General features: G+C 55.2%; 2 protein-coding genes across 3 annotated transcripts in view; both read left to right on the top strand.

Annotated features, from left to right (window-relative positions):
- Nucleotides 1-15955, top strand: part of PRKCB (protein kinase C beta) — a 132878-nt gene extending 116923 nt beyond the window's left edge. Inside the window, exon 17 of one of the 2 annotated variants that reach the window (XM_055707512.1) lies at nt 11269-15955. In XM_055707512.1, the coding sequence (XP_055563487.1) occupies nt 11269-11421 (153 nt within the window). In that variant the 3' untranslated portion in view covers nt 11422-15955. Of the gene's footprint in view, nt 1-5766; nt 7124-11268 lie in introns of those variants that run through there. The other variant, XM_055707511.1, reaches the window with a different exon arrangement.
- A 5156-nt stretch (nt 15956-21111) lies between these two features.
- The window catches only part of CACNG3 (calcium voltage-gated channel auxiliary subunit gamma 3), a 32774-nt gene continuing 28803 nt past the window's right edge, over nt 21112-25082 (top strand). Inside the window, exon 1 of the mRNA XM_055708846.1 lies at nt 21112-21443. Coding sequence (XP_055564821.1) covers nt 21233-21443 — 211 coding nt within the window. The 5' untranslated portion in view covers nt 21112-21232. The remainder of the gene's footprint in view (nt 21444-25082) is intronic.

Genomic DNA, 25082 nt, shown 5'->3' with positions numbered 1-25082 from the left:
CTGATTTAGGATTTAGGTAGGATTAAGACAACTCAGGTACCTGCTGATAGCTGGTATTTCAACAGCAATGCATCTGTGCTGGAAAATGCTGCTCCTTTCATGCCAGCTGTGAGCGCAGATCAGAGCAGCACAGAAATGAAAATCTGGGTTTGGGAACTTCACAGCGTGTTCAGTGGCTCACGGGGAAGGACGTTATTTACTGGGTTTGACCTTCAGCCGTTTATGCAGGGGTTGAGTGCCAGCCGGAGAGGGGGATTTGTGCTAGCCCAGCTCTTCGCCTTGGCTTAAGTCTTTTTTTTTTTTTTCTTTTTTTCTTTTTTTCTAATTGGCTTCTATAAAGGTAAGGTTGCAGAGATTGCCTGTAAGCCAGAGTTTCAAAATACGGAATAATACATAAATGTGGGCTCTACCTGCCCACAAGCGCCCGCAGCCTTCCAGTGCTCCAGCACCGTGTTGTGCCGGGCGCTTCAGTCCTGTCAGCGCAAGGCAGGGGCGAGCAGAGCCCAGTCCAGTGTCTTTAGCCTCATGTCAACAAATTCTGCAATCAGCAGGTATCGTTAATTCGGGTTTGCTCATGGCTCAAGTAGCGCTAAGCCTCATCTTGCGTCTGTGAGCCCTGTGGCCAGGCGGGTGGGTGCAGGAGGTGAAACGGAGGCACTGGGGAAGGTCCCGTCCCAGAGCAGCTGGGTGGGCAGCTCGCACCTCCCCCTGTTGTGTAGCACCCACCATTTTTTGGCCACTTTTCTATGATTTTGTAACATCCCTGCAGGTAGTGAGTGTGGATGTGAGTGAGGACCCTCTGTGCCTTCCCAGCAGCTACGTGCCGGGAAGGGCTTCACATCACTTCCTAGAAACCTGCATCATTTTACACCAAAGGAAAGATAGACACTTCAGCCGTCTCCCTGGCTTGGGTGTTACATACCCAGAGCTGAAAATAAATTCCCAAGAGCTCATGTGTCGCTTCCTGCTTTGTGCTTGATTAACCTTTATCACAGAGATGGTAACGAGACAGATCAGGGTCTGGGTTGTCTCCAGTGTGCAGAAACTCGGCGGTTTTGACATGGGGCTGTGCTTGGCTGCTCCGTGGTTTGGCTTGTGCATAACAATTCCTTTTGTGGGTCTGCATTTACCCTGGGGAGTGTATTTACACTTGCCTGCTTTCCCTGTCTGCTTTTTCTGTCGTTGAGATAATTATTGGTTTTGGTATCTAATTACTCCTTTACTTTACATAAAGCCTAGTGATTTGAAAAGTCTCCTCATTTTGAAAGCGTTGAAATCACATGGCACAGGATTACTCACAACAGGACAGTGGTTTAAAAAAAAATGCTTTTAATCTAATAATTTTTAATTGCATAAATTAATTTTATTTTATCTGCTTTGAATTAATTAATATTGAAATGCCATTTGTAGACTTGGATGTGTGAGAACTCTGGTTCCCCTGCCTGTGCATTTTTATAGCTTTAGTTTCAGTCTTTGCGAGGTGAGTTCAGATGTTTGCATTGGTGATTTCCTAATCAGGTGAGATTTAAGGATTGAGGGGGCAGCAGCATGCTGTGAGGAGGCGGTCAGATGTGTTAAGGTTAAACATCTGCTCTCATAATCAAGTCAAGATTTGCTCTGGTAGCCTCAGGGTTCCATCAAGGCGTTCTGAGATTCCCTTCTGATTGTTCAGCCGGTATTTTCAGTGTTTTGGGAAGAAATTTGGCTTTGTTTGTAGGGGGAGATAGATATAGGGGAGAGTCCTACATCAGAAAACCTTCACTGTGAAAGCTCCCAGCCTTTGTCTGGAGCAAGGATGAAGTGGAATGCATTGGAGCATCCTGAGCTGGGTCCTGGGTGGTTAGCTGGACACTTACAAACGAAAAGCACCATCATTCCTCCTGCCCATGGCTCAGCCCCAGGCTCATGCTGTGACCCAAACTCCCCTAAACACAACACATCTATTGCCACAAGTGTCTGAGCCCTGATCCTCCCCCGGGCAGCAAGCACCCAGGTTGCTAACCCAGAGCAGCACCAGGAAGGTTGGGCTCGCCCAAGAGATGCCTCCAAGGCCGGTGGGACTCTGTCTGTACCGCTGGTTTGGGACAAAAAACTGGGAAATCAAGGGTGTCTCCAGCCCACTGCTTCTCCGCAGCGCTGGGAGCAAGGGCTTAGTCTCAGCAGGAGAACAGCCGTCCTCGGCTTTTTATGATCTTTGATTGCATCTCGGGGATCAATGGAAAATATTTTATTATGCCTTTTGTCTCTATTTGAAATCAAGCTAGAAACCGATAAAATAAAAAGGCTATCTTCTAAGCTGACAGTTTTATTTCTGCAGCTTGAAAAAAATGTCATTCTATGCTGGCTATAAATATTAGACAGGACACGTTGGGGATTTATGTAAGATAAATTGCCAGCCTCCCCCTTTCTCCATTCAGGATGGAGTGATGCCTGTACATTAATATAGTACTAAAATGAGGCAGATTTTTCACAATGTGGCTTTAGCAAAAATGTAAAAATTCATACAGCATGTCTCCCATCTCTTAATGAGGAACTTAATTTTGGAAGCTTTAAAGGTGGTGCTCCTGCAGATAGCGACTGTTTGCCGTCTGGAGCGGTGCGGATCCTTCTTGCTGTCTCATCCCAGGCGTGTGGGCCAGACCCCGTGTCCAGAACTCCAGCGGTGCTGGGCCTCGGCTGCTGGGATAAAACCTGCCGCATTCCCCAGAGCCTGCGGCCGTCTGCGGCACTGCGGGATGTGGCGTGCAGGACAGCACAAGCGCGTGGTCACAGCCTGTAGACCTTGGGCTTGCATGTGGCTTCTATAAACCCCAGGCCAATTCCCAGCCTTAAGGTATTTTATCCATGTGAAAGCTCCCAAAGAGGAGTATATGCTCTTTGGCTTGCTGACCAGGTCAAGTTCTTAGGCATCTGAACAGAAAGTCTCCGAACGTCACAAAGCTGGGAATTAAATACTGTGGCTAGATGGAACTTTTAAAATTTAACATTCTTGCCTTGTTGCGTTATAGTGAGAATTATTGCTTGCCAGTATGCCTATTAAAAATATGTTTGTGCTTTCTATTTCAATAACTGGAAGCATTTCATAAGGATTAGTTTGAAAATCTTTATGGGGTTGCTAGTTTGATTTTTTTTTTTTTTTTAAGACAGCACATTTCTTTGCAGCAAGAAGGTGGCTAGTGCTGTCAGACATTTCACCCAAACTGCCTTGCATGTCTCCTCCAAGGTCTCATGAAGCTAATAGGCAATGACAGCTATATTTTCAAAGCACTGTAAGGCTTTTGCTGAATGTTGGGAGTTGATAGAATCTGCAGGTGAGCAGCTTATTAGCCAGTAAACCCTGCTACGGTCTGTGTGACTGTGCGGCTCACCCTAAGCGCTGCAGATTTCCCCAGTAGTCTTGCTTGTAGTTTGTTTTATCCCGGCACCGAGGGGGAAAACTAGGGACAACGTGGCTTTGGAAAGCCCCTGTCTCTTTGTTTCATGACTTCAACTTCCAGGCTTTGTGAAACTGGTAACTGCAATTTGGGGAAGCTCTCATCTTCGGCAACCTCCTGGTGAATGGTTTGCCTTGTGTTTGCGTGTTTGGTTGGGGGGTAGTGGTGGTGTGTGTTTGGATTTATGGGGGGGTTTTTTGCCTAACTGCTCCCATGGGTGGCACCAAATCATTTTTGCATCAAAATACTTGAAAAAAGAGCAAATCATTTTGTAACCTACCACACCAGGAGCTGTTGCCTGGGCTCAGTGGTGGGCTGAGCTGTGGCCAGGGGCAGGAGCTGTGTTTGCGGAGCTGATGCTGCAGCACGTGTGACCAGGGAGCCTGGAAGAGGTGCAGGAGGGGAAAAGCACCTCCAAGGTCGCTGGGTTGGAAACCCTGCTGAGCTCACAGTCATGGACAGGAGATGCCTTTGGGAGCAGAAGCTGAACAAATCCAGACTAGAAATGTGCTGCAGGCAAAGGCATGGCCTGACAAAATATGAGAGTTACAACGGTGTGGAAGGATGGGCTCAGGGGCTGGAGGAGCAGGCATTCAGTGTGGCTGTAGCTAGGGTTAAATCGACTCAGACATTACCCGTTGAACTTTTTTTAGAGGCTTGGGGATAAGAAGTGTCTCACTTGGCACTGTAAGAATGTACAAGAGCTGCCAAAGGAACATCCCATTGGAGGGTGATGGATGTTCACATTGTCTTCCCTGAAACCTCTGTGGCAGAGGAATGAACTGGGAAATGTGGAAGTTTATGTGTATTTGTCTTTAATATTTTATTATATTTAGTCTGATGTTTATTAAAAATGTAAATCTGTTTCCTTAGCAAATGAAAGTTAAATGCCAGGAAGAAGTGTCCCAGCACTTGACACCTATGTTCTCCGTGGGGAAATGGAAGGGGAGAGCTGAGGGACCAAGAGGTGCTGGCTTCTGCATCTCTTTGGATAAAACAGGGCCAGGAGAGCATCGGCTGTGTGACGGCTGAACAGAGGGGAGAGTTCGCCAGCCGTTCAAGTGAAGTCATTACATGCAGTTCATAGGGATGTGACATGCACGTGATGGGTAGTAATTGAGTGCAATTTGTAGCTGCTGCAGTGACTCGGTATCCACCTGTTATTAGCTATTGCTATTATTATTATATTAAATCATGACTTGCTGCATGGGAAGTTACAGGACCCTTGTTTTGATTGCTAAGAAAATTAAATAAGGCATTTGGCATGTATTCCTGCTCCTGACCTCCCCCTTTCGCTGCGGAGACTGCAGCGGAGCCAGCCAGATCCTCAGCTGCTGCCCACGGCTCCTGCTCCACAGCAGCCCAGCAGCAATGGATGGGTGCTGGCCAACGCCGTGAGGGTCTGGCGGTCTCGGGTGCTTTCCAGGCCCCACAGTGCCACGCCAGCCGGGACAGTGGTCACCAGATGCCAGAGCTTTTGGTTTCCTCTCTTGCCTGGCTTTGGTGGCTGCAGAGAGCTCACCGGTGCTCCTGGAATCCTGCCCTGCCTGAAGTAGGAGCTGTCGTTGGCTGCCTGCAGAGGGGTCAGAGAGAAAACGGTGGCTGTGGGCAGGGTCTGTAGGGGCAGCCAGCCTTGCCCAGTCGCAGTGCAGAGTGCCGGGGTGCCGAGTGGAGAGCCCGGCTGGCGGGCAGGAGTACCCCACTTCCCCAGCTCCCGCCTGCCTCAGCCGAGCAGCACCCCGGGCACCAGCACGGACCGTCAGGGTCTGATGGGCATGTGGGGAAGGGATGGAGCAGCCCTGGAAATTCCCATACACAAGTGCCTGCACTAAGATTTCAGCCAGCAGCAGTTTACAAGAGCTGTGCGGAAGGTGAGAAGCCCTGTCCTTGGGCAGGAGCAAGGAGAAGCCTCTAAGCGGTCCAGGCATGACGAAAACTTCCCCCTCGCGGGGAAAGCGAGATGACCGAGCGGGTGAAGCCGCAGGGGTCTTTCAGAAGCAGCTGCCCTGTGCGTGGCGTAGCCCAAGAGAAGGTACAGTCCTGCGTGTAGGCAGGGAACGACAGCAAGTAATTGCACTCCCATCTCATTGCTCTCCTGCAATTACTTGCCATGGCACAGCCGGAGGGTTTTGCAGGTCTCTGGCTGTGCCATGAGATAACATCGCTTTGCAACTAACAAAGCTCATACGTATTTTGCACCTTTTTCTTTTCTGCCACTGCTGCACCAAGATAAGGGGCGGCGGCGTGTGGCGAGGATGGGCGGGTGGCTGCAGCCGCATCCCATGCGCTTCTTTCTCCACCCACCATACGTTCTTTTCTTCCCCTCTCATAGTGTGGACGCAATGCTGAAAACTTCGACCGGTTTTTCACTCGCCATCCACCCGTCCTAACACCTCCTGACCAGGAAGTCATCAGGAACATTGACCAGTCAGAATTCGAAGGATTTTCCTTTGTTAACTCTGAGTTTTTTAAACCTGAAGCCAAGAGCTAAGTAGCTGTTTAGATGTCATTCCTGCATCTCTATCATCCAGTCCCAACTGCTGTTGTGGTGACATTTTCCATTGCAAAACTTGCATTCATGGTTTTCCTTTAGCACTACTACTAGAGTGACCATATTTCAAAGCCAGAAGTGTCTTCACGTGACTTGGGGCATGCCTGAAGGGCGGGTGATGCACGGTAAGCGCTACAGATGTGCTTTTATGACATTTTATTTGTAGAAAACGAAACCAGTTCATTGGCTAATGGAGGTAAAACGGAGAGGTGTAAGCTGTGGCAATTAGGAGAAATCTCAGCATGTGCTTTGCTTCCTGCTCTTCCCTTTTTGTAGTCTTTTAATATAATCATGAAAATGTAATGTTTAGCCTTAGTGGCAAGTAAGTGTTTTTAATGAACCTTACCCCAGTGTGAACGTGTACCCCGCAGTGCGGGTGCTGCCGGCCGAGCCTCTCTGCCAGGACGGAGCAGTTGCTCCCGATGCCGCCTCCCTTGGCAGCACTGTCCTGCCGTGCTGGGACCCCCCGCAGCACCCCTGGCCACCGCAGCTCCGGGCCGGTGGGGCTCTCTGCGCTGGGCCTGCAGCAGCAGCAATGAGTGATCGGGGAAGCCAGGTCTGCTGTCTGCAAACATTTCTCCTGATGGTGCAGTTGCTCAGGAGTGTTTTTTTAAATCAAAAGAGGCATATCCAGTTTTAAAGGGATATGAAAGAGCTGTTGCAGATGCTTTTGAATCCATGGTCACCCTAGTAAATACCATGCAGCACCGGTTCTCATAGCAAAACTTTTTCTTTTTTTCAAATGCCAAAGCGATTGATTGAGTTTGTTACCTGCGCTTTAAATGTGTCAAAAGTGGTATTAACACAAATGGGATGCTATTTAACTTTGAACAGTGTTGTGAATTCTGATATGAATCTTGTAAAGAAACTTGTTTCAACTAATAGTCCTACTTTAAAAAAAAAAAAGCAGCTAGGTATTTAAATGGCCTAAGTTTTGTTTCAGGCATCAAAGAAAACATTTCAGGAAGGGTGAATTTCTCTTGAAACAATAACTATTATGCAGCTTCCTTTTATACTCTCCTGCAGATGTTTGTGGGCTGTCACTGTACCAATCTGCTTTAAGTTGTACTGTGCCAATTTTTTTTTTCCCAATACTGATCATAAAATAAAAAGTGAGAAATAATGTCAAAGAAACCTGCATGTGTTTGGCAATAATGAGTTTCTGCAGTTCTGGGCTATCAGAGACGCCAGGAGCGCCAAGAGTCAGGGCTGCACTGCGCCGAGGGCTGGAGGCTGCCCTGGCTGCTCGGGGGTGCCGGTGCAGGGGCACAGGGGGTCCCCAGAGCTCCCGGCAGAGCAGCGCAGGCAGCAGCCCATACCACCGCGCAGCCTCCTGCACCACCGGTGGAGCCATGGCCCGTTCGTCCTCTGCAGCGTTTGTCCCCAAACCAAGGCGCGACGTACTGGAAGCATCTTCCAAGTGGAGAGCAAATGCCTGCGTGTCCTCTGCACCAGCTCATGCAGCACAGCCAGCGACCCTGCTCACTCGTGCTGCTCAAATACGGACAGGGAAAGGAGTTTCTCTCCGATGTCCCTTGGATGAAGGATGATTTGAGGTATCGGGATGGTGCTGCCGAGGCGAGCAGAGCTCTGCCACTTGGGGATCTCTAAATGCCTTGAACAGAGACAACTGCGGTATGCGCTTCAGTGTTCTGGAGCCTGCAGAGGCGAGGCTCTCGGCGAGGCAGCGCCGTGTCGGTGACTCAGCGCCGTGCCTGTGCGCTCTCAGAGGAGCAGTTGTTAAAAGCAATTGGCAGTTTCAGCTAAAGAGGGATTACAGGTTCCTGTGAACCTCCCTTCTCCTGAGCACATGCAGAATTTCCCTTCTGTCTTTGGAAATCCGCTTCTGCTGAGTTGCTGTGGTTCTGAACGCTGTAGGATTGCTCTGAAAGGCACCAAACAGCAGCACCGGCAGCAGCTGTTCCCTGGCATCCGCTGCCCATGCAGCCCCAGAGCTTGACCATGGGGAAGGGGCTCAGAGGCAGCGGCACTGGTTGGGGAGGATTCCCATCCTCTATGGTCCAGGCACAAATGCTGTTCCAGGCCAGACATTCCCAGTCACGCTGCCCTGGGCATGCGGGAGCCTGGAGTGCCTCTGCCACGCTGTCCCTCCTGGGCTCTTCGCCACCTCCCAGAATCAGTTAGCCCTTTGCTGGAGGCATTTTCAGCCTTGAATTTCCCCTGCCTTCCCCTCTCTCTGTTTACCAGATCCACGTAGCCGTTCCCTGCCTGCTCCCAGGCTATTCATCATCTTTGACAGAGGCCAAATTGCCACCAATTTCAGACAAAATTCAAGGTAAGAGATGATCAAACTCTACTTTGCTGCACTCGCAGCTGGGCCCTCCTGGTGCTGTGCTTTCCTGCCGAGCCCCTGGAGGGAGGAGCTGGGGTAGGGGGAGCTGAGCTGCTGTGAGCCCCCTCCCAGGCACGTCGCAGCCTTTGCCAGAGCTTTCTGCTGCTGAAAAGCAGCAGGAGGTTTTGCTCACCCGGGGGCTCCCAGGCTGAGCGCTCACCCTCTCTGGTGCCACTCTGACGGGCTGAGGACTGCGGTGGCAATTTGCACCAGTGGCACATGTGGACATCTCATTCCCCTTTGCAGCATCCCACAGCATTCCCACTTAGGAGAAGCTCCTGGCTTGGTGGGATGGTGTTGTCTTGGCTGATGTTGGTTCAGGTGGATGTAGTCTTCAGGCACCATCTGGTCTGCTCAGTATCCCTCCAGGAGCGGGGCAGGAGCCTGCTGCCACCATCACCTCCTTCCTTCGGCACGTGCTGGGGCCACAAGAGAGAGTCCCTGTGCAACCACTTCAAAACAGCCTCTTCGCAGCGAAGGGCACTGCCTCTGCTTTTCCATGGCCCCACGGCAGCCCCTCTCGTCCTAGGGGGGACACTGCTATCCACCGAGGAGGGCTTACACCTGCATTTCAGCTCCTTCACCCTTTGCCTGGCAGGACGCTGCACCTGGAGTCAGCTCCTTCACTCTGTCTGCCCATCCCCATTCCTGCTCTGTGCCCCTGGATCTGCATCATCTTCCTTCTCTGTGCTGTGGAGAAGAGCCCTGCGGGGACTGCTGCTCCCGCGTGTCCCTCACCGAAAGGAAGGCAGAGACCCAGCCCCTGCTCGGGGACAGGCTGGGGCCGGCAGGTCACGATGCTGCTGCCCTGAGCACCACTGCACGTTCACAGCTTGCTGGCTTGATGGCACAGCCACATCCTGGCTCTTCTCCTGGCTTTTCCCTCCTTGTCCCTTGAGCTCCAGCCCTGTTTTTCTTCACCTCATCTCCTCTCAGCTGTCCTTGGCTCTCATTGTTCTCTGGCCTTCCCCCTGCAAGGCTGATGCCATCCTGATGGGATGCCTTCTGCAACAAACGGAGTCTCTGAGCAGCCGTGGAGGTCCTGCCCCACTGCCGGCCATGGGGCTTGTCTCCAGAGGTGTGGTGTGGTGCTCCTGGCTGTGCCCAGCTGGCAGGAGGGCAGGGAGGACCTGGCTCTTTGCTATATTCTGGCCAGGCTCCTCGAGGCATGAAGGTGCTAATGGCCCTGCCCCCAGCATCCCCGGAAAGCAGCAGCTGGTGGGATGAGAGATGCTGCAGTGAGGACACAACATATCACCCGGCAGGTGCTTCATCGGTGCAGAGCAGCGGGGAGGATGGCCATGGTGGGAGGGAGCGGGCTGGGGGCACAAACTGGTTCCACTGGCAGCTGGACACTGCGTGTCCAGTGATGGAGCAGCAGGTGCAAGCACGGCGGAGCCCCCGCAGATACCCCTCGGGGCCCTCTGGCATGACCTGGCAAAATGAGCCAGAGCTGGAAATCTCTCGTAGCAGAGTGCAGGCCAGCTCCTGGCCCTGCTCGAAGGCAGAGTTGGGGACAAAAAGAAAAAAAGACTGTTTTGCAGGTTTCTGCAAGGCACCAAATCTGTGGCAGGGTCATGCCAGCGTCACATCGGAGCAAGGTCACCTCCAGCATGGAGTCAGGGGGTGGCTGCAATTGCCAGTGAAAATGAAGCCACGGTGGAAGGTGCAGTGCTCCCTGGTGAGGCTGGTCCAGCCATGGGGTGATGCTGCAAGGTGATGCTGTGGGTCTCCCACCCGTCACCCCCCAGCAGCATCCCAGCACCATGCGCAGCCTTTAGAGGTAGTTAGACGCGCGGGGAGGGTGTTTCTGTGCTCCTTTCTTGTTTAAGCTCCTACACAGAGACAGGGAAAAGAGATGAGGAAGGTCTTTTGTCCCCATTGCACGTTCCCAGCCCACGGGCAGCCTGGCTGCTCACACCGCTCAGCATCGCAGGGAGTGGGACGTCCCTCCACTGCCTTTCTTTACTGATGAAGGATCCTGGGTGCCGATATTGTATCTTCAGCGCTTTGGTTTCCCATTCAGCCACGGCACATAACCTCCCACAGCCAGAACATGCCTTAATTGGGCATCCCTGATACACACACACACACAAAAACGGCCCAAGCATTCCCAGCTGACGGGCTCTGCAGTGCTAATAGGAGGTCGCCAGCGCTAACCAAGACAATAACTTTCCTTTTTTTACCTTTTTTTTTTTTTATTACTAGTTTTTTTGGCTTGGATGTAGCTGCGAAGCTGTTCTTACGAAATCAAAATGCTGAAAGGTTGCATATGTGGAATTTTCATTCTTCAAGGTTTTGAACTACTGTATGTTCTATATATAACCCTGGAGCAAATCACATCCTCAAATCAATAAAACACTTTTGGTTAATACCATATCATAGCAGAAATTTTTAAAAAGTCAAGCTTAACGCAAAAGGAGCTCTTACAGCTGATCATTTTGTGAAAGTTTTGAAATGGTGTTGAATGTTTGCTTCCATTTTGAGGCATGTTGCTTCCTCCAGGCTCCTTCCTCCTGTGCATTGTGAGTCTCCGTTTGCAGTGGTGGTTGTGCATGCTGAGAAACCGCAATGTTGCTCTCTCTCGCAGTGGCCAGGAGAGGAGGGATGCTCGCCCAGGAGCGACGTGGCCCTCCCCAGCACCCCGCGTTCTCATTGTGTCCCTTTACTTTCTGGTTGTGTGTTTCAAGCGCGTTGAGCGGGTACTGTTCTGTTCTTACCCGCCGAGGGGGGATGCTTCTGTCGTACAGGGGCTGCACTGCCTGCCTGGGTGGCTGTTCCTCGTCGGCAGCAGCTTGAGAAACCATGCAGAGGTCGGGGGTGCCGGCACGACACCAAAGGACAGCACCCTTGGGTGCTGCCACCGCTCGCTCGCTCACTCGCTCACGCTCCCCCTTCCCGCCTTTAACTCTGTCCTTTCCGTTTAACAGAAAGACAAACGAGACACTTCCAACTTCGACAAAGAGTTCACCCGGCAGCCGGTGGAGCTCACGCCCACGGACAAACTCTTCATCATGAACTTGGACCAGAACGAGTTTGCTGGATTCTCCTACACTAACCCCGAGTTTGTCATTAACGTGTAGCTGCGGCACTGCGGCCGCCCGCCCTCCGCCTCGCAGCCCGAAACTCCGATCGCCTTGTACATACCGACACTAGTCTTCCGGGATTAGCAGTGCAGACATACATACCCTCATGCAAAACACGCTGACCGCTTGTTTTAGGAGGCCTTTCTATGTCTGTGTCACTTGCTAGCTTGGTTTCCCTAGCTGGGGATGTTTGGGGTCCGAGTTAGCAGTCAGTAACACTTCTAGGAACTATAGTTGGTGGTGACTCATAGAGTTTTTAAACAGAAATAGACCAAACTGCTACAGTCTTTGTAACTTTTGAAATCGGATGCTGAGATTCCGGTGACCCTAGCTACTCACAAACCGTTTCTGTTGAATGCTAAGCATGGTTGATATCTTAAACCGTTGTGCTGAAGCTTGCGATGACTGTGAGCTTGTCTTAGAGGAGCCTTTTGTTCAAGACATGGATACATTTGATCAGTGTGGAAAAGTCTGCTTATAGACATATATTTTTAAATGCATTGTATATACCATCAGCCTGGCTCACCGAAGCCGTCCTCCTCCCTCGCCTCCCGCAAGCCCGCGCCTCGCCATACGGCCTTTCCTACACTCAGGCATTGACTCCAAACGAATTCCATGCCAGTTCTTGTAAATCAGAGCAAATCTTTTTCTAAGTGAAAGGTGGGATTTTGTTTTTTAACATCTGGAACAGTTTGCAGTTTTGATACGCTCTGTCAGCACTCTCATAAATCTTTCTCCTGTTTTTTCACAGACACTGTCGAAATTTAACAGCTCTGTAAAGGATATTAATATTCTACCAAAACAAAACACATTTATATTCTCGGTTTACAATTTACCAACTGAAAATATGCCCGCTGCAAAAGGGCTGTACTGAGGGCTATTTATAAAGGTAACTTTTCTACTTTACACCCTCTGCTATTCTCTTAAAGGCTCAAACCCCATGAATTTTACAGGCATCTTGATTTAACTGATTTCAGCCAAAATTCCTGGGGGTTTTATTCAGCACTCCAGGACCTTCTGCATCATTTAAAAAATTCTGGATCAGAAGAGACAATTCCGGCAGCTGTTTGTAAGGCAGAGCCGTGTCGGGCGTGCAGCAGCAGTGCCAGGCGGGTGGGCAGGCAGGGGCAGGCAGGGATAAGGGGCAAGCAGAGGCAGGCAGGAGCAGGCAGAGGCAGGCAGGGGAAGGCAGGAGCAGGCAGAGGCAGGCAGGGGAAGGCAGGAGCAGGCAGGGGAAGGCGAAGGCAGGAGCAGGCAGGGGAAGGCAGGAGCAGGCAGGGGCAAGCAGAGGCAGGCACGGGAAGGCAGAGGCAGGAGCAGGCAGGGGCAGGAGCAGGCAGGGGTGGGCAGGAGCTGGCCGGCAGGGGCTGGGTGGTGACTCCTGCTGCTGTTGGGTTCGCAGCAGGATGAGCCCCAGGTGTGAGCGTCCTTCGAGTCACTGGCTGTTATCCCTCTTACTGCACACCAGTTCAGTTGTTTTGCAAAAAAACCCCAACCCGTGTGTGTGTTTTCTGAACCACTACCAGTTCTAATGTAAATACACGTTACTCTGTGCCTATAGGGGAAATGGGGGTGGAATTTTATGAATCACAAAGAATCCTATAAGGGAAATTCTGGTTTATAGATCTTTTGTAAACACCAAACTCTACCTTTTGAAATTATTTTCTTCTTTTATTGATTCATTGAGGAAAAAAAGGCTGCAAGAACCTAAAGCTGCCATCCTGCCTGCCGGGAGCCGCCGGCCAGGTGTCTTTGCCCTGCTACTGAAGCGCAGGCAGGCAGTGCCCTGCACCTGCTGGGGTGTGAGCTGTGAGCCCCTGGCCTTGGGTACTGACCTGGGCTGGAGGGAACAAACCAAAACCCAGAAAAACTGCAAATTGTGCCAGATTGCCAAGAGGGTTTACGAGACACTCTGCATCAGACGAAGCCTCATGCATGGGCTAGTGTCTGGTGAGGGCTCCCGTAACCCCAGCACATGTTTTGGAAGACGTCTCGCCATCCTCTGCAGACCACAGTTAATGTTCAGAGCATGTATGTTGCCATAACTTTCGAACCTGTTGCTGCAGAATTAGTATTACTTCAGTGGTGAATGTTTTTAATTTCCGTATCTTCAGCGCTGAAGCCGCTCCCGGGGTCTGTCCAGGATGCCGCTGTAAGTTCTCCCGTGCTGAGGGGCACCCCGGGGCTGTGGTCACATGCAGGGGCTGCTGCGGGGGGAGTTACGTCATTTCTGTCTGGGACTTTTGTGTGTGTGTGTGTGTGTGTTGGGGTGACACTTCTGCATGGAGCAGGCATTGCTGAGCCGCGGGGCGAGCCGGGCAGCCTGGACGGGGCCATGCTCAGCTGTGCTGCAGGGCAGCTTCAGGGGCAGTTTTGGGATCTGCAGGGTTAGGATCTGTGCTCCAGGGAGAGCTCAGCAAAGGCTAGGTCCTGCCTACAGAATTCCTATCTGGAGTATTTCTGACATTGTCCATTCTGCTACTTGCCAGACTCTTATTTCAAGGTTTATTTCCGCATGACCCGTTTCTTCTGTGGAGAAACATGTGATGGGATCTGCTCAGCCCTGCACAGATGCTGGGGTTTGTACAAATTCTTCCAAGGAAGGGCAGAGTGGCAGTGGTTGATTCACTGCTGTAATCTAATGACTTAATCTTCCCTATTGGATGGGGAAAGCAGTGCTTGAGGAAGATGCTTAGAGCTGAGAGGCTTCAGCGGAGTCCCGTCAGGCAGTCCCTGCATGGTCGGTGCATGGACGAAGCCCAGCAGAATGAGACCTGAGCGCTGCCAGCACGCAGTGCCCGCCGCTGTGTGCAGCAGTGCCATGCTGGGGGGCAAGAAGGCAAGGAGAGCAGTGGGTGAGAAGGAGAAGGATGCTCACAGGGTAGGACAGGGGAGGCATCTCAGCCTGCAGCTGCAGAGAAGGCTTGCAGGGGGCACCGACTGCTCACTGCATGCTGGGGGGGAGATTGGCTGCAAGGCTGGTGTCCCTCACGCTGAGCAGCCTGGCTGCAGGACTGGCAGCAGGGTCAGAGTGGGACCCAGAACTTTCCATCTCCCCTAGTGGGGGCAATGGAGGAGGCAAGACATGCAGTCACTCCACCTGCGAAGGACGGTAAGTCCTGACTCTCCTGGCCTGATTACACCTGAGCACTGCAGGTAAGTGGGGTTCAGGCTGCCCAGGTGGTTCCCCTGAGGGTGGGATGGATCAGGGCAGCCCCCCAGCCCCGGGGCTGTGTTGGCCCCTGCGCTGCTGGTCGGGGGCTGGCAGGCAGCACGGGCTCTGCAGAGGGGACCAGACCGCGGGGTGATGAGCACATGGGGTGGAGGCCTGAGGCTCCTGGAGGCGAAGAAATAACCACTTGACATTTACCCACCAGCATTGCCAGCGCTTGCATTCAGACATACGCCAGGATCCCTTGGTGTGGGAGCAGACTCCCGTTCCTGTCTGTGGGCCTGCTGGGCTGCACATGCCGGAGCTCCCTGGACCTGCCCTAGTCCAAGACACTTGGACTTTGTGCCAAAGCTAAGGAGGGAGGACTGTGGCCATTTGTCCGTGTTCCTGGTCTAAAGCACAGCCCGGCTTGAGCTGGGGGGCGGTGGGGAGGCTGTCGGGCACCTGCAGCAGCGGAGCGCTGCCGGAGAGCTTGTGTGGCACACGGGGACACGGAGGAGCGAAGGGAGCGGAGGAAAGCCTGAGCAGAGACCCACCCGAGGTCAGGGGCAGAGCTGGGCTGGCTGTTGGGCTCAGCCTGGGAGATGTCTGGCACGGGCAGCCCGCAGGGCTCTGCTGAGGGCTGTGGGGCTCCGGGCAGGCGAGGTGGGTTGGGAACTCTGATCTGCTCCAGCTCCGCTGCCCGGCAGCTGCACATGGATGTGTGGGACACAGCCGGTGCCGACCCAGGCGTCACAAGCCGCTCGGGGCGAGCCTGTGCCGGGGCTGTCGCTGCTGCTGCTCCCCAGCCAGCATGTGCTGCCCTGGGGCCATGCCACATGCACATGGCTGGGGGGATCTGCTGTGCTGCTCTTGTCTCCCCTGGCTGGACATCTGAACAGCTTCTCTTGATAAGAGAGCATCACCAAAGGAGTTACTGATCCATTAATCCATTTAATAAAGAAATGCAAGTTTGCATAGTGGCCAACCATATAGATAGTCGCAAAGCCGGCAAGATGAGTGAGCGCTCTGGGCAGTAGATCTGTTCTGTTGATGGTGAATCCCAGGAGCTCTAATCCAAATGAAGAACTAGGGTGGTTTCTATCGCAGAGTGTGAGGATCTAGCTGTTCAAGACGTAGAGCTTACATCTGGAGGGTGGAACTAACTCATACTAACAAGTGCTGCAGCTTCTTTGCTTTTGCAGAAGCAGGTGAGCCACTGAGCCTGCAACAGCAGCAGAAGCAACAAGCATCTTGCTCCATGCATGGAAGTGTCATCCAAGCTGTTTATTTCTGATTACGTTCAAAGTGGCAATTAAGAAAAAGAAAAAAAAAAGAAAATGTTTATTGTTGAACAGTTTGTGTTTGTGAATTTGATTTCACCTGCAAGTATTTGATGACTTTTCTACATCCTAGACTACCTGCTGTGTGTTGTCAAAAGATTCTCATAAAGACCTCCTTTTAGATGGGCATATACTCTTTATTCCATTTGCTGCATGTATGAAAAAATAAAAAATATAATTTTAAAGAAATCCTGAGAGCTTGACTTCCTTTGCCTGTGAGACGCCGGTGGCGCGCAGGGGGAGAGTCGGCAGCTGGGTCTGGCTGTTGGCTGCTGGTGTGGTCACCCAGCTGGGCCCTGCCGAGCCCCCTGACAGCAGCAAACACTGAGATGTTGCTGCTTTTCTGTAAAAAAGATGTGTATCTGTATGGCTGGAGAGTATTAGCAGGTGGAGCCTGCCTGAGTGCAGGTGCCGGACTAGAGACCCGCAGCTGTGGCTGTGCTTAGAGACATACAGACCACTGGGGAGTGAGTGGGGAGGTGTAAGCTGTATCTTCAGTTAATCACTATTTAAGTCAATTAACGCTGCTGCAGATGCTCTTCCCACCACGCCGTGAGCACTGGTTCCTAGTCCCTGTAGGGCAGGCGGGGCGGTGGGGGCGAGCTGGCAGGCGCGGGGGGGCCGGGCACCAGGCAGACCCTCAGCAGCACCTTGCCCATCCCTGCCCGCAGCAGCGAGGGTGGAGGAGCGGGAGCAGACTGAGGGTTGGGGCTCAGCAGACCCCCCAGTGTCTACAGGTGCTCCTGAGGCTGTGGGAGGGTCTCCTGGCCAAGTGCACCATCCAGCAGTGTTCTGCCCGCTTGCACAGGGAGCTGCACGGTGTACACCCGCTTTTCTCCATCAAGGGAATTTGTTTTCTTTGGAAGTGCCCTTGTGAGAGCTGGTGAACATGTTAGGAAGGGCATTTCCTTCTCCCCTTGGGGACTTCAGCTAAGCCCTCAGCAAGAAGATGTCCTCCTCTGTCCCAGGGGACGGGGTGATCTGCTGGGCCGTGCCAGGAAGGTGTCCCATGGCCCCAGCACAGGGTTTTGGGGTGGCTGGTCAAGCCCCTCCCCGATTCGCTGCTGTGCCCATCCCCAGCACGTCAGAAATGCTTCTGAGTGTCAGTTATCCTGGCTTGTGTAAGTGAAACATTTGGTTTTGTGACACCTTCCTTAATTATGGGAGCTAATGACAAAACCATTGTGACAAATGACTCAGCTTTTGATAGTGAAGTTAATTAATTCTGAAGTTAGAGCCTCCATCGGAGTATCTGGAAAAACAGGATTAAGAGGTCTGCTTACCCAGTGTAACACAGGCAGCAGAGACCCAAGTGCCTACGACACGCCAGGTAGAATCCTCCCCACTGCTGCAAGGGGGTGATCCGCTTGGAGTGAGGAGAGTGGAGGCCAGGCATCAGCACAGCATTTGCCTCCCAAGCCATCCCTCCATCCATCAAAGGCACCAGGAGGAACACAGCCTCATTAATGTTTGAATGAGTGACCAGAAGCAGCTTTGCATTAGGCTCTGACCTTCAAGAGCCGTCTCCCTGAAGCCATCTTTCATCTCTTTCATTTGCATTACAATCCTGTTTGCCTCATTATTCGTTATCCACTTCCTCTTCAAAGAATTTAAATCAAATCAATTAAATTGCCATGGGTCGGAGCAGCAGCAAACCTTTTATGGTGGCTCAGCACGGTCCGGCTGGATTGAGACTACAAAATATCTTTTAATCTACTGCTGTTTGTTCTTTTATTACTTCTGTGGTACCACGGCCTCGCAGAATCCCTTTGGTGAGCTTCCTCCATTCCCACCCATCCCATGCAGGCAGGCGCCATGTAGAGGCTGGTCTTTGTATGACCTTGGGGAAGGGATTCCCTCGGCTTCCCTCCGGCAGCCTGGGATTGGGATGTCCCCAGCAGGGCTGCTGGGATGGGGAGCTGCTGAACTGCACGGAGCAGCTGGGGGCACCCTGTGGCACCTGCATGACGTTTGCTGTCCTGTGTCATCCCTTTCCCTCTCCTGGACTAGTTTTGTCTACCCAGGGTATCCCTACAGAGAAGAAAACAAAAAGCAGATGCAATGGTGGGGCACGGCAGTGTGTGCGAAAGCAGGAGCATGGGCAAAGTAACATGGGCTTCAGGCTGCCGCTGCACCGCTGCTGTGAGCGCATCCACCTGGGCATCCCGGGAGGCTGCGTGCTGCTCGCTGGCCCACGCATGGCCACTCCTGCCCCGCTCTGCATCTTCCCAGAGTAGAAAGCCTTAATAAGAATGGATTTCTGTTTCTCTCCCCTGCTATTTTTATTGCTACTAGACTGTCAGAAGGCCAGCAGGGAGCTGCAGAGCCAGTAGGCAACTGCACAAGCTCGCACCGAGTGAGCCCGCTTGTGCCACAGGCACTTGGGCTGGTGGCACGTACGGCACTGCTGGCTCATGTCACACCTGGGAGAACGTCCCCGAACTCAGCAGCACATCAGGCACCAGCCTCACCACTGGAGTCCTGGTAAAGCCAGTAGATTGCAGCCAGCATTTCCAAAGCATGTGCAGATATAAATAATCCCCTCGTGGGAGTGGGGAAGGATGAACACATGTGCCAAAGGCTCTGGAGTCCTTATCCCCTTGCAGCCCCCGGGAGCAGGGAAATGAAGACCAGGCAAGGCTGGAGCTCAGCACCTCACTGCATTGCTAATGACCTAAACTCGCCTTGTATCAGAGCCTCTCTTCCTTCAAGGAAAAAACCTAATCCAGCTAGGGATTATTTCTGACTACTTACTTTCTGTCACTTTGCCAATTTAAATGCAGCAGAGCTTTCATCGCTGGATTTGGAAGGACAAAGCCTAACAGATCTTGGTTTAGGACATTTTTGCCTGCAAGGACAGCTTTTTTTTTTTTTTTTTTTTTTTTTTTCACAAATTGTACAATCTTTGCAGCATAGGCTGGATTTTGTTATTTGTTTTTACTTTGCCCAACTCAGAAGGGTCCAGGTCCCTGAGCAGGTAGGCGATGGTGGATAAGACAGTGAGGAGCAAGGGGTGACCAGGGCTGGGGCCAGAGGAGCCCAGGCCCACAGGGCAGGGTGCCAGGCTGAGCCTGCCGGAGCACGCTGCCTCCCAGAGCCTGAGCGGCAAAGCGGGATGGCAAACTCCTGTGAGCTGCAAATCTTGGCAACCCCCCTGCGTGTCCCCTGGGGTGGCTGCTCTGGCCAGAGCTCCGGGCTCAATCCTGGGACCGGCTACCCCATGCAAGGAGCGGTAAGAGGGGTGCAGGGCTTGGCGAGGGGTGCCCCTGCCACCAACCTGTACAAGGCCCGGCATGATCTGACATGGACTTTGATTCTGTTTGAGCTCACTTTGTTAAAAGCCTAGGAAACGGTACATGTGCACTCTGCGCACACCTACACACACTATGTTAAAATAACACAATTAAGGCTGCAAAATCCCCCACTCGGAATGCAATTTGCAGCCCCTTCGCTGTAGGTGTGAGATATCTTTGCTGCCTCCTCCCCAGGATGCCTGCCTCTGCGCAGGATGGGGGCCGGGTGGGGTGCTGGTGTCAGGCTGTGCCCCACGCTTGGTGGGAGCCGGCTGACAGGCGGTGGGAGCGGCGGAGGTGGCAGGACGAGGGAGTGTAATGCCACTGCTGAGGCAGCTGTCCTGGAGGAGCACCGTCTCTCCCGGCACCTTGCCCCGAGCTACCTTGGTGGTACCAGATCACTCAGGAGCAGCGTCCTGGTGCGGCCACATGGCAGGGCTCATCTTGGTGTCCAGCCTGTGACACCAAGGGGTGCCCTGTGACCATCGTGTGCCGATGCCACTACCAGTCACAGAAACTGGGCAACTATAACTTCTCCTCAAAAAATACACAGAAAAAAAAAGTCCTGTGGTTCAGCTCAGGTGGATGCTTCTGACCATGACTCCTGAGCCTCCATCCTCACTGTCACCAGCCAGTGCTGAGCCCGGCAGCTCTCTGGGAGGAGGTGCTGGAAAAGCTGGATCTGATGCTGTGCACCCGGGAGAGCGTGGCAGATGTGCCCCTGCCTTCACCCTGGCTCTGAGCAGAGGTGGCAGGGGCAAAGGGCTGGCAGCGAGGCCAGGGAGCACATCGGTGGTCCACAGCTGAGGAGCACATCAGTCCGTGGCCGAAGAGCACATCGGTGGGCTGGGCTGGGAGCACATGGGTGGTCAGTGGCTGGGCAGCCAGGGCAGTGCGCACTGTGGGGGCAGGAGCACTGCGGCCTTGCAGTGCCCGTGCCCTGCCTGATGACCCTGCACAGAGGGTGACCTGAGGGTGACGAGGCTGCTTAATTCCATACTCGCTCATTTCTCAGTGCCTGAGGTTTTTGTAACCTCCATGACTCCTGTTTCGGGGGGGGGGTGGCTGGTACTTACAGCTGAGCGGTACCGGTGAGGAGGGGGCCGCTGGTGCCGCAGCGCATCGCAGCCGCCCCCTCACCAGCGGCCCGAGGGCGCGTTATGGCAGCGGCGGGTGCGTTTCAGGGCCGGTTTGTGCGGCCGTGGGTCACGGTCACCCAGCCGCCGGCGAGTGCCTGGGATGCGGCGGGCGCAGCGAGGCGCGGGGAGCGCGGGTTCGCACTGGTGGCAGGCGGCCGAGGAGCGGGACGTGGACCACCCCCCAGGTACAACGGCCGTTTGCCGGCTCCACGCGGGTTGGGGTCTCCCGCGGCACCGGGCAGGGGAGAGCGCTGCTGGCGGGGGGAGCCGTGCCCCCTCCGGGCGGCGCGGGCCGGTGCGTGCCCCCCCGCCCCGGGGTCTGCGGGCGCACCGGGGCTGTGTCGCTGCGCGGCTCCGACCCCCGCCGGCGGCCGCGGCTCGGCGCCCGGTGGCGGGGCAGTGGCTGCGGTGCCGGGGCGGAGCGCGGCGTATGGGGGGGGGGGGGCGCGTCTGGCGGGGTGGGGTCCCCGGGGGCACTCCCGGTGCCGGCACCCCGAGGTGGGTCCCGCGTCCATCCCGCCCCCGGGCCGGGCCGGGCCGGGCGGGGGGCGGTGTCCCGGCGGCGCGGCCCCCCCGCGGCCCGCCCTCCGCTGCCCCCCGCCCCCGCCGCCCCCCGCCGATGCCTTGGCCGGGCGGCGCGGGGGAGGCGCCGGGAGAGGCGCCGCGCTCCCGCCGCGGGCGCACGGCGGAGCCGCTCCGCGCCCCGCCGCCGCTGGGGCCATGCCGGCCGGGCGCCCGGGGGCTCGGCGGCCCCGCTCCGCGCCGCCGCGGGGGCCCGGCTCGCCGCGGGCCGCGGGGGCATGAGGCGCCGAGCGCGGAGCGCGGCGGCGGGCGGCGGCGCCGGCCCTTCCCCTGCGAGCCGCCGCCGTAGGATGAAGCAGCATGAGGATGTGTGACAGAGGCGTCCAGATGCTCATCACCACGGTGGGAGCCTTCGCAGCCTTCAGCCTGATGACCATCGCCGTGGGCACCGACTACTGGCTCTACTCGCGCGGCGTGTGCAGGACTAAGTCCACGAGCGACAACGACACGAGCCGCAAGAACGAGGAGGTGATGACCCACTCGGGGCTCTGGAGGACGTGCTGCCTGGAAGGTACCGGCCGCCCCCCCTCCCCTCCCCGGCCCCGTGGGGGGCCCTGCCCGAAAGTTCGGGGGAGGGCAGGGGCTTCCCGGCCCCCCCACCCCGGAGCCGGAGACCCGGGCCCCGCGTTGGAGCGGAGCGTCCCTCCCGGCCGGTCTGCCCCGCCGCCCCCCCCCCCCCTCCCCGGGCACCGAGAAACGTGCCTGCCGGGTGCGGGGTCCGGGTAGAGCTGGGCCGCGGGGTGCTGGGGACCCCCGGAGCGCGGGCACCAGCGCTGTCGGTGGGCATCCTCCCCCCCGGGCATCCCTCCCGCCCCCGGGCACCCCCCCCCGGGCAGCCTCCCGGCGGCGCGGTGCCTGTGCCGGCGCCCGGGGAGCTCGGGGCTGAGAGGCCACAGGTCCCTCTCCCGGCCCCGGGGGCTGTGGGAACGCGGAGCGCTTGGCGAGCGAAGCCCCTCAGCCTCTGCCCCTCTCCGGGTCTCTGCACGCACCGTGTCCCTGCCGCGGGGGGACCCGTCGCACCCGGTGTTTTTCGCTCCGAGCCCCACGGCCACTGCCAGCCCTTCCCCTGAGCAGCAGAGCGGGGCAAGGTGTGCTGCTGCTGCTGCTGCTGCCCCACCGCAGCTGGTCTCCCCCTCCCCCGGGGCCTGCACCCCACGGTTGCCCCACGGGCATGTTCCTCCTGCCCGGCCTCGGCGCTTCGCCCCGCGGCTTCACGCCTGCATCAGTGCCCGGCGGGGGGACCCGGCAGCCGCTGCCCCCCGGCAGCGCTGGCCACTCGGGGGGCGATCCTCACCCACAGCTGCTGGCTGAGATTCAGATGAGCAACAACAGGCTGTGCTGAAAGCATGAGCTCGAACGGAGCCAGGTGCTGGTACCTGTGCAGCAAAAAATGGCTGGTGGAATCACGCTGGGCCTTAACTTTTAAAATTAGCGGCAGCAGTTGGTGTCCTGTGTACTGGGGGGTGGGGGGACCACCTGCCCTATTGTCCCGCGGGGCCTCGGGGGCATTGGGCTCCCCCAGCTCAGGAACGATGCCTCTGACGGTGGGGGCAAGCAAGCCGCAGCGGCCGAGCTGCTCCCTCCACATTGGAAAGTTCTCGGTGAGTCACAGCCATGGATGCAGAAATACCCTGTCTGTTCCTGGTGCTCGGTCCTAAACCCAGTGGAGTCAGTCGGAGCTTTCTTATTGATTCAAGGAGGGTTTGGATCATGCTCTAATTCCATAATAAATAATTTGAGATAATCTGTCTCCCCTCTTGGGCTGAGGGAGCCAAGGAGGCAGCAGCCAGGGCTGTGAAAGATGGGATCGCTGGAGGCATGAGTAATTTCCAAAATTCTTGGGTTTGCTGGCTGTATTTTTTTTTTTCAGCTAGTGTTTTATGTTTCCCTCACTGCGATAAATCACTGCTTTGGAAGGAGCTGGTGAGGCCCCGGTCTCCTGGGCACGGTACACTCAGGAAAGGGCTTAACAGTGCCACACCAGAGCTCAGAGCTGAATCACAGTCCCTCGCCAGAGCCCAGGCGCGGGGCTGGCGGCAGTAGGGCACGTGCCCGCCATGGGGCTCATCGCTCCCCGCTGCATGTTCTACCCCTGGGCCAGTGCTCCAACAGCTGCCGGGACGGCTCGGCACAGTGCCGTGCTGGTGGTGCTTGGCCGTGCCTGTGGCACAGTCGAGGCCTGGCGCTGGGCACCGGCTCTGTCACCCTTTCCGTGTGCATGAGAGCGTGGGTGGGCAATGGGGGCAGTGGGGGGGCATGCAGCACCCCCTCGGTGGCTGGTGGGGAGGGTCCCAGCCAGTGCTGAGGGTGAGCACCTGGTGCTGTGACAGTGCTGGGGGGACGCGGTGGGGCTGCTCATTGCCCTCCTGAATTTTGCTGGAGAAATGTGCTGGTGTCTTGTGGGCTGTTAACTGATGCGATGCTGGGAAGGGAAAATTTCCCTCATCCAAGCTGTGCAGAGCTCACGCATGTTGCGGGTGGAGGAAGGACAGTGCTGCAGTGGGGGCTGAGGTTTCCCCCGCAGCCCAGGATCGCTGCCGCAGCCCCCGGCCACTCTCTCTGCCAGCGTACCCTGTGCCGGGGGGGGGGGTGTGTGTGCTGGGTGCCGAGCCCCCACACCCCATACTGTTACATGCAGCAGGTCCTGTCTCATTCCTGCTGGCAGGGCCTCATTGCGTCTCTTAATTTCTGTACACTCATATCTGGCTTGAAAAACGGACAAAGGTTGCACTTCATCATCCTGCGCCAGGGGTGAACGTGGTCAGTCAAAAGAGCCAGTTCTCCTGTGGTGCAGAAGATGCTTTTAGCACTGAGGAGCGCTCTCTGCCCCTCGGGAAGTACCTCGGCCTTGAACTTTCTGCCCTTAACGGGGGTTTAAATGTGTGCAACGGCAGAGGAATGAAGTGGCGAACTCCAGTCGCTCCTCTGGCTGAGTGTGAGTGGCAGATGATTAAAATGACCGACGTGAGCGCTGGGTGCACGCTCCGTCGCAGATGCTCTTTAAATCCATGTCAGTCACTCACGCGCAGCGCCTGCGTGGGAGCCGCTCACACCACGTGAGCGTCAAAAGCCCATAGGCGAGAGCGGATAAATCTTGAATGAAGCCACCGCAGACCTATGTAGAGACACCCACGCTGGAAAACACAAATTAGTGGTTGACTCAATATCTGGAGCCCAGGCAGGCGTTCCCAGACTGCTGGGCTAGGATAGCCTCTGTTTTAAATTGCGGCGTTTGAATTCTAATTATCACTTTTACAATATGCGAATACTTAGTAGGTGTCTTCTTGTACTTCCCGCTCAAATGTGACCAGCGTTTGTTGGTGCGTGTCCCGCGTGGCTCTTTGTCGCCCGTTGTTTTCTGCTGTGACTTCCTCGTTAATGCAAAAGGTAGGGAAATGCACGGCACTTCAGGGGGAAAGCTGAAGCTGAGAAATAGCTGCTTGGGCTTGTGTTGTTTTTTGGAAAGTAAAAGAACTTTGGTTTTCATCAAAGTTAATTAAATTCAGCATCGTTAAATGCAGGGAGCCTTCTTGTCCTCCCCGCTGCGTGGTATAGATTGGGACTGGCTCCATGGCATCATGCGGCTCTGAAGCAGGCAGAAGTAGCAGGAGGAGTTGGCCAAGGCTGCTTGAAATAACATATTTTAAGGTGATGTGGTACTTTTCCTTTCCTCCTTCGTTTCACTCATCAGAATAAACTGCTCTGGCATTTCTGGAGGATGGCAAGCGTTACTCTGCCTGCCTCCCTCCCCGAGGAGGCACAGCATCCTGCCGTCCCTCCGGGCTGTCCAGCTGGGGGGCAGGCAGGGCGGTTGGCAGAGGACACATCTGCCTGTGGTTCTGTGAGGACATGGGGACCCAGAGCTGCTCCTCAGCTGAGCTGTCCCACTCGGACATGTCCCAGCACCCCAGCGCTGTGACCCCTGCCGCAGCAGCAGCGCAGCCTTTGCCAAGCCGGTGACCTTTCCCTGCCGAACCTGCAGAGCTTTGCCTGCGGTTTGGGCATTTGGGGGGGATCTGGCTTCAAACAACATTGTGGGTGTTGTCAGCTGGCCCCTGCAGCCCACGGGACTTTGCTGAGCCATTTCTACACCTGACCCGCAACTCCTGCTGGGCTCCCGGTGCATTGTAGGTAGATGGTCTGCCCTGGA

Source organism: Falco cherrug, chromosome 4 (genome assembly GCF_023634085.1).
Source record: "Falco cherrug isolate bFalChe1 chromosome 4, bFalChe1.pri, whole genome shotgun sequence".
Classification (NCBI taxonomy): domain Eukaryota; kingdom Metazoa; phylum Chordata; class Aves; order Falconiformes; family Falconidae; genus Falco; species Falco cherrug.
This window is presented reverse-complemented; position numbering and strand designations above follow the sequence as displayed.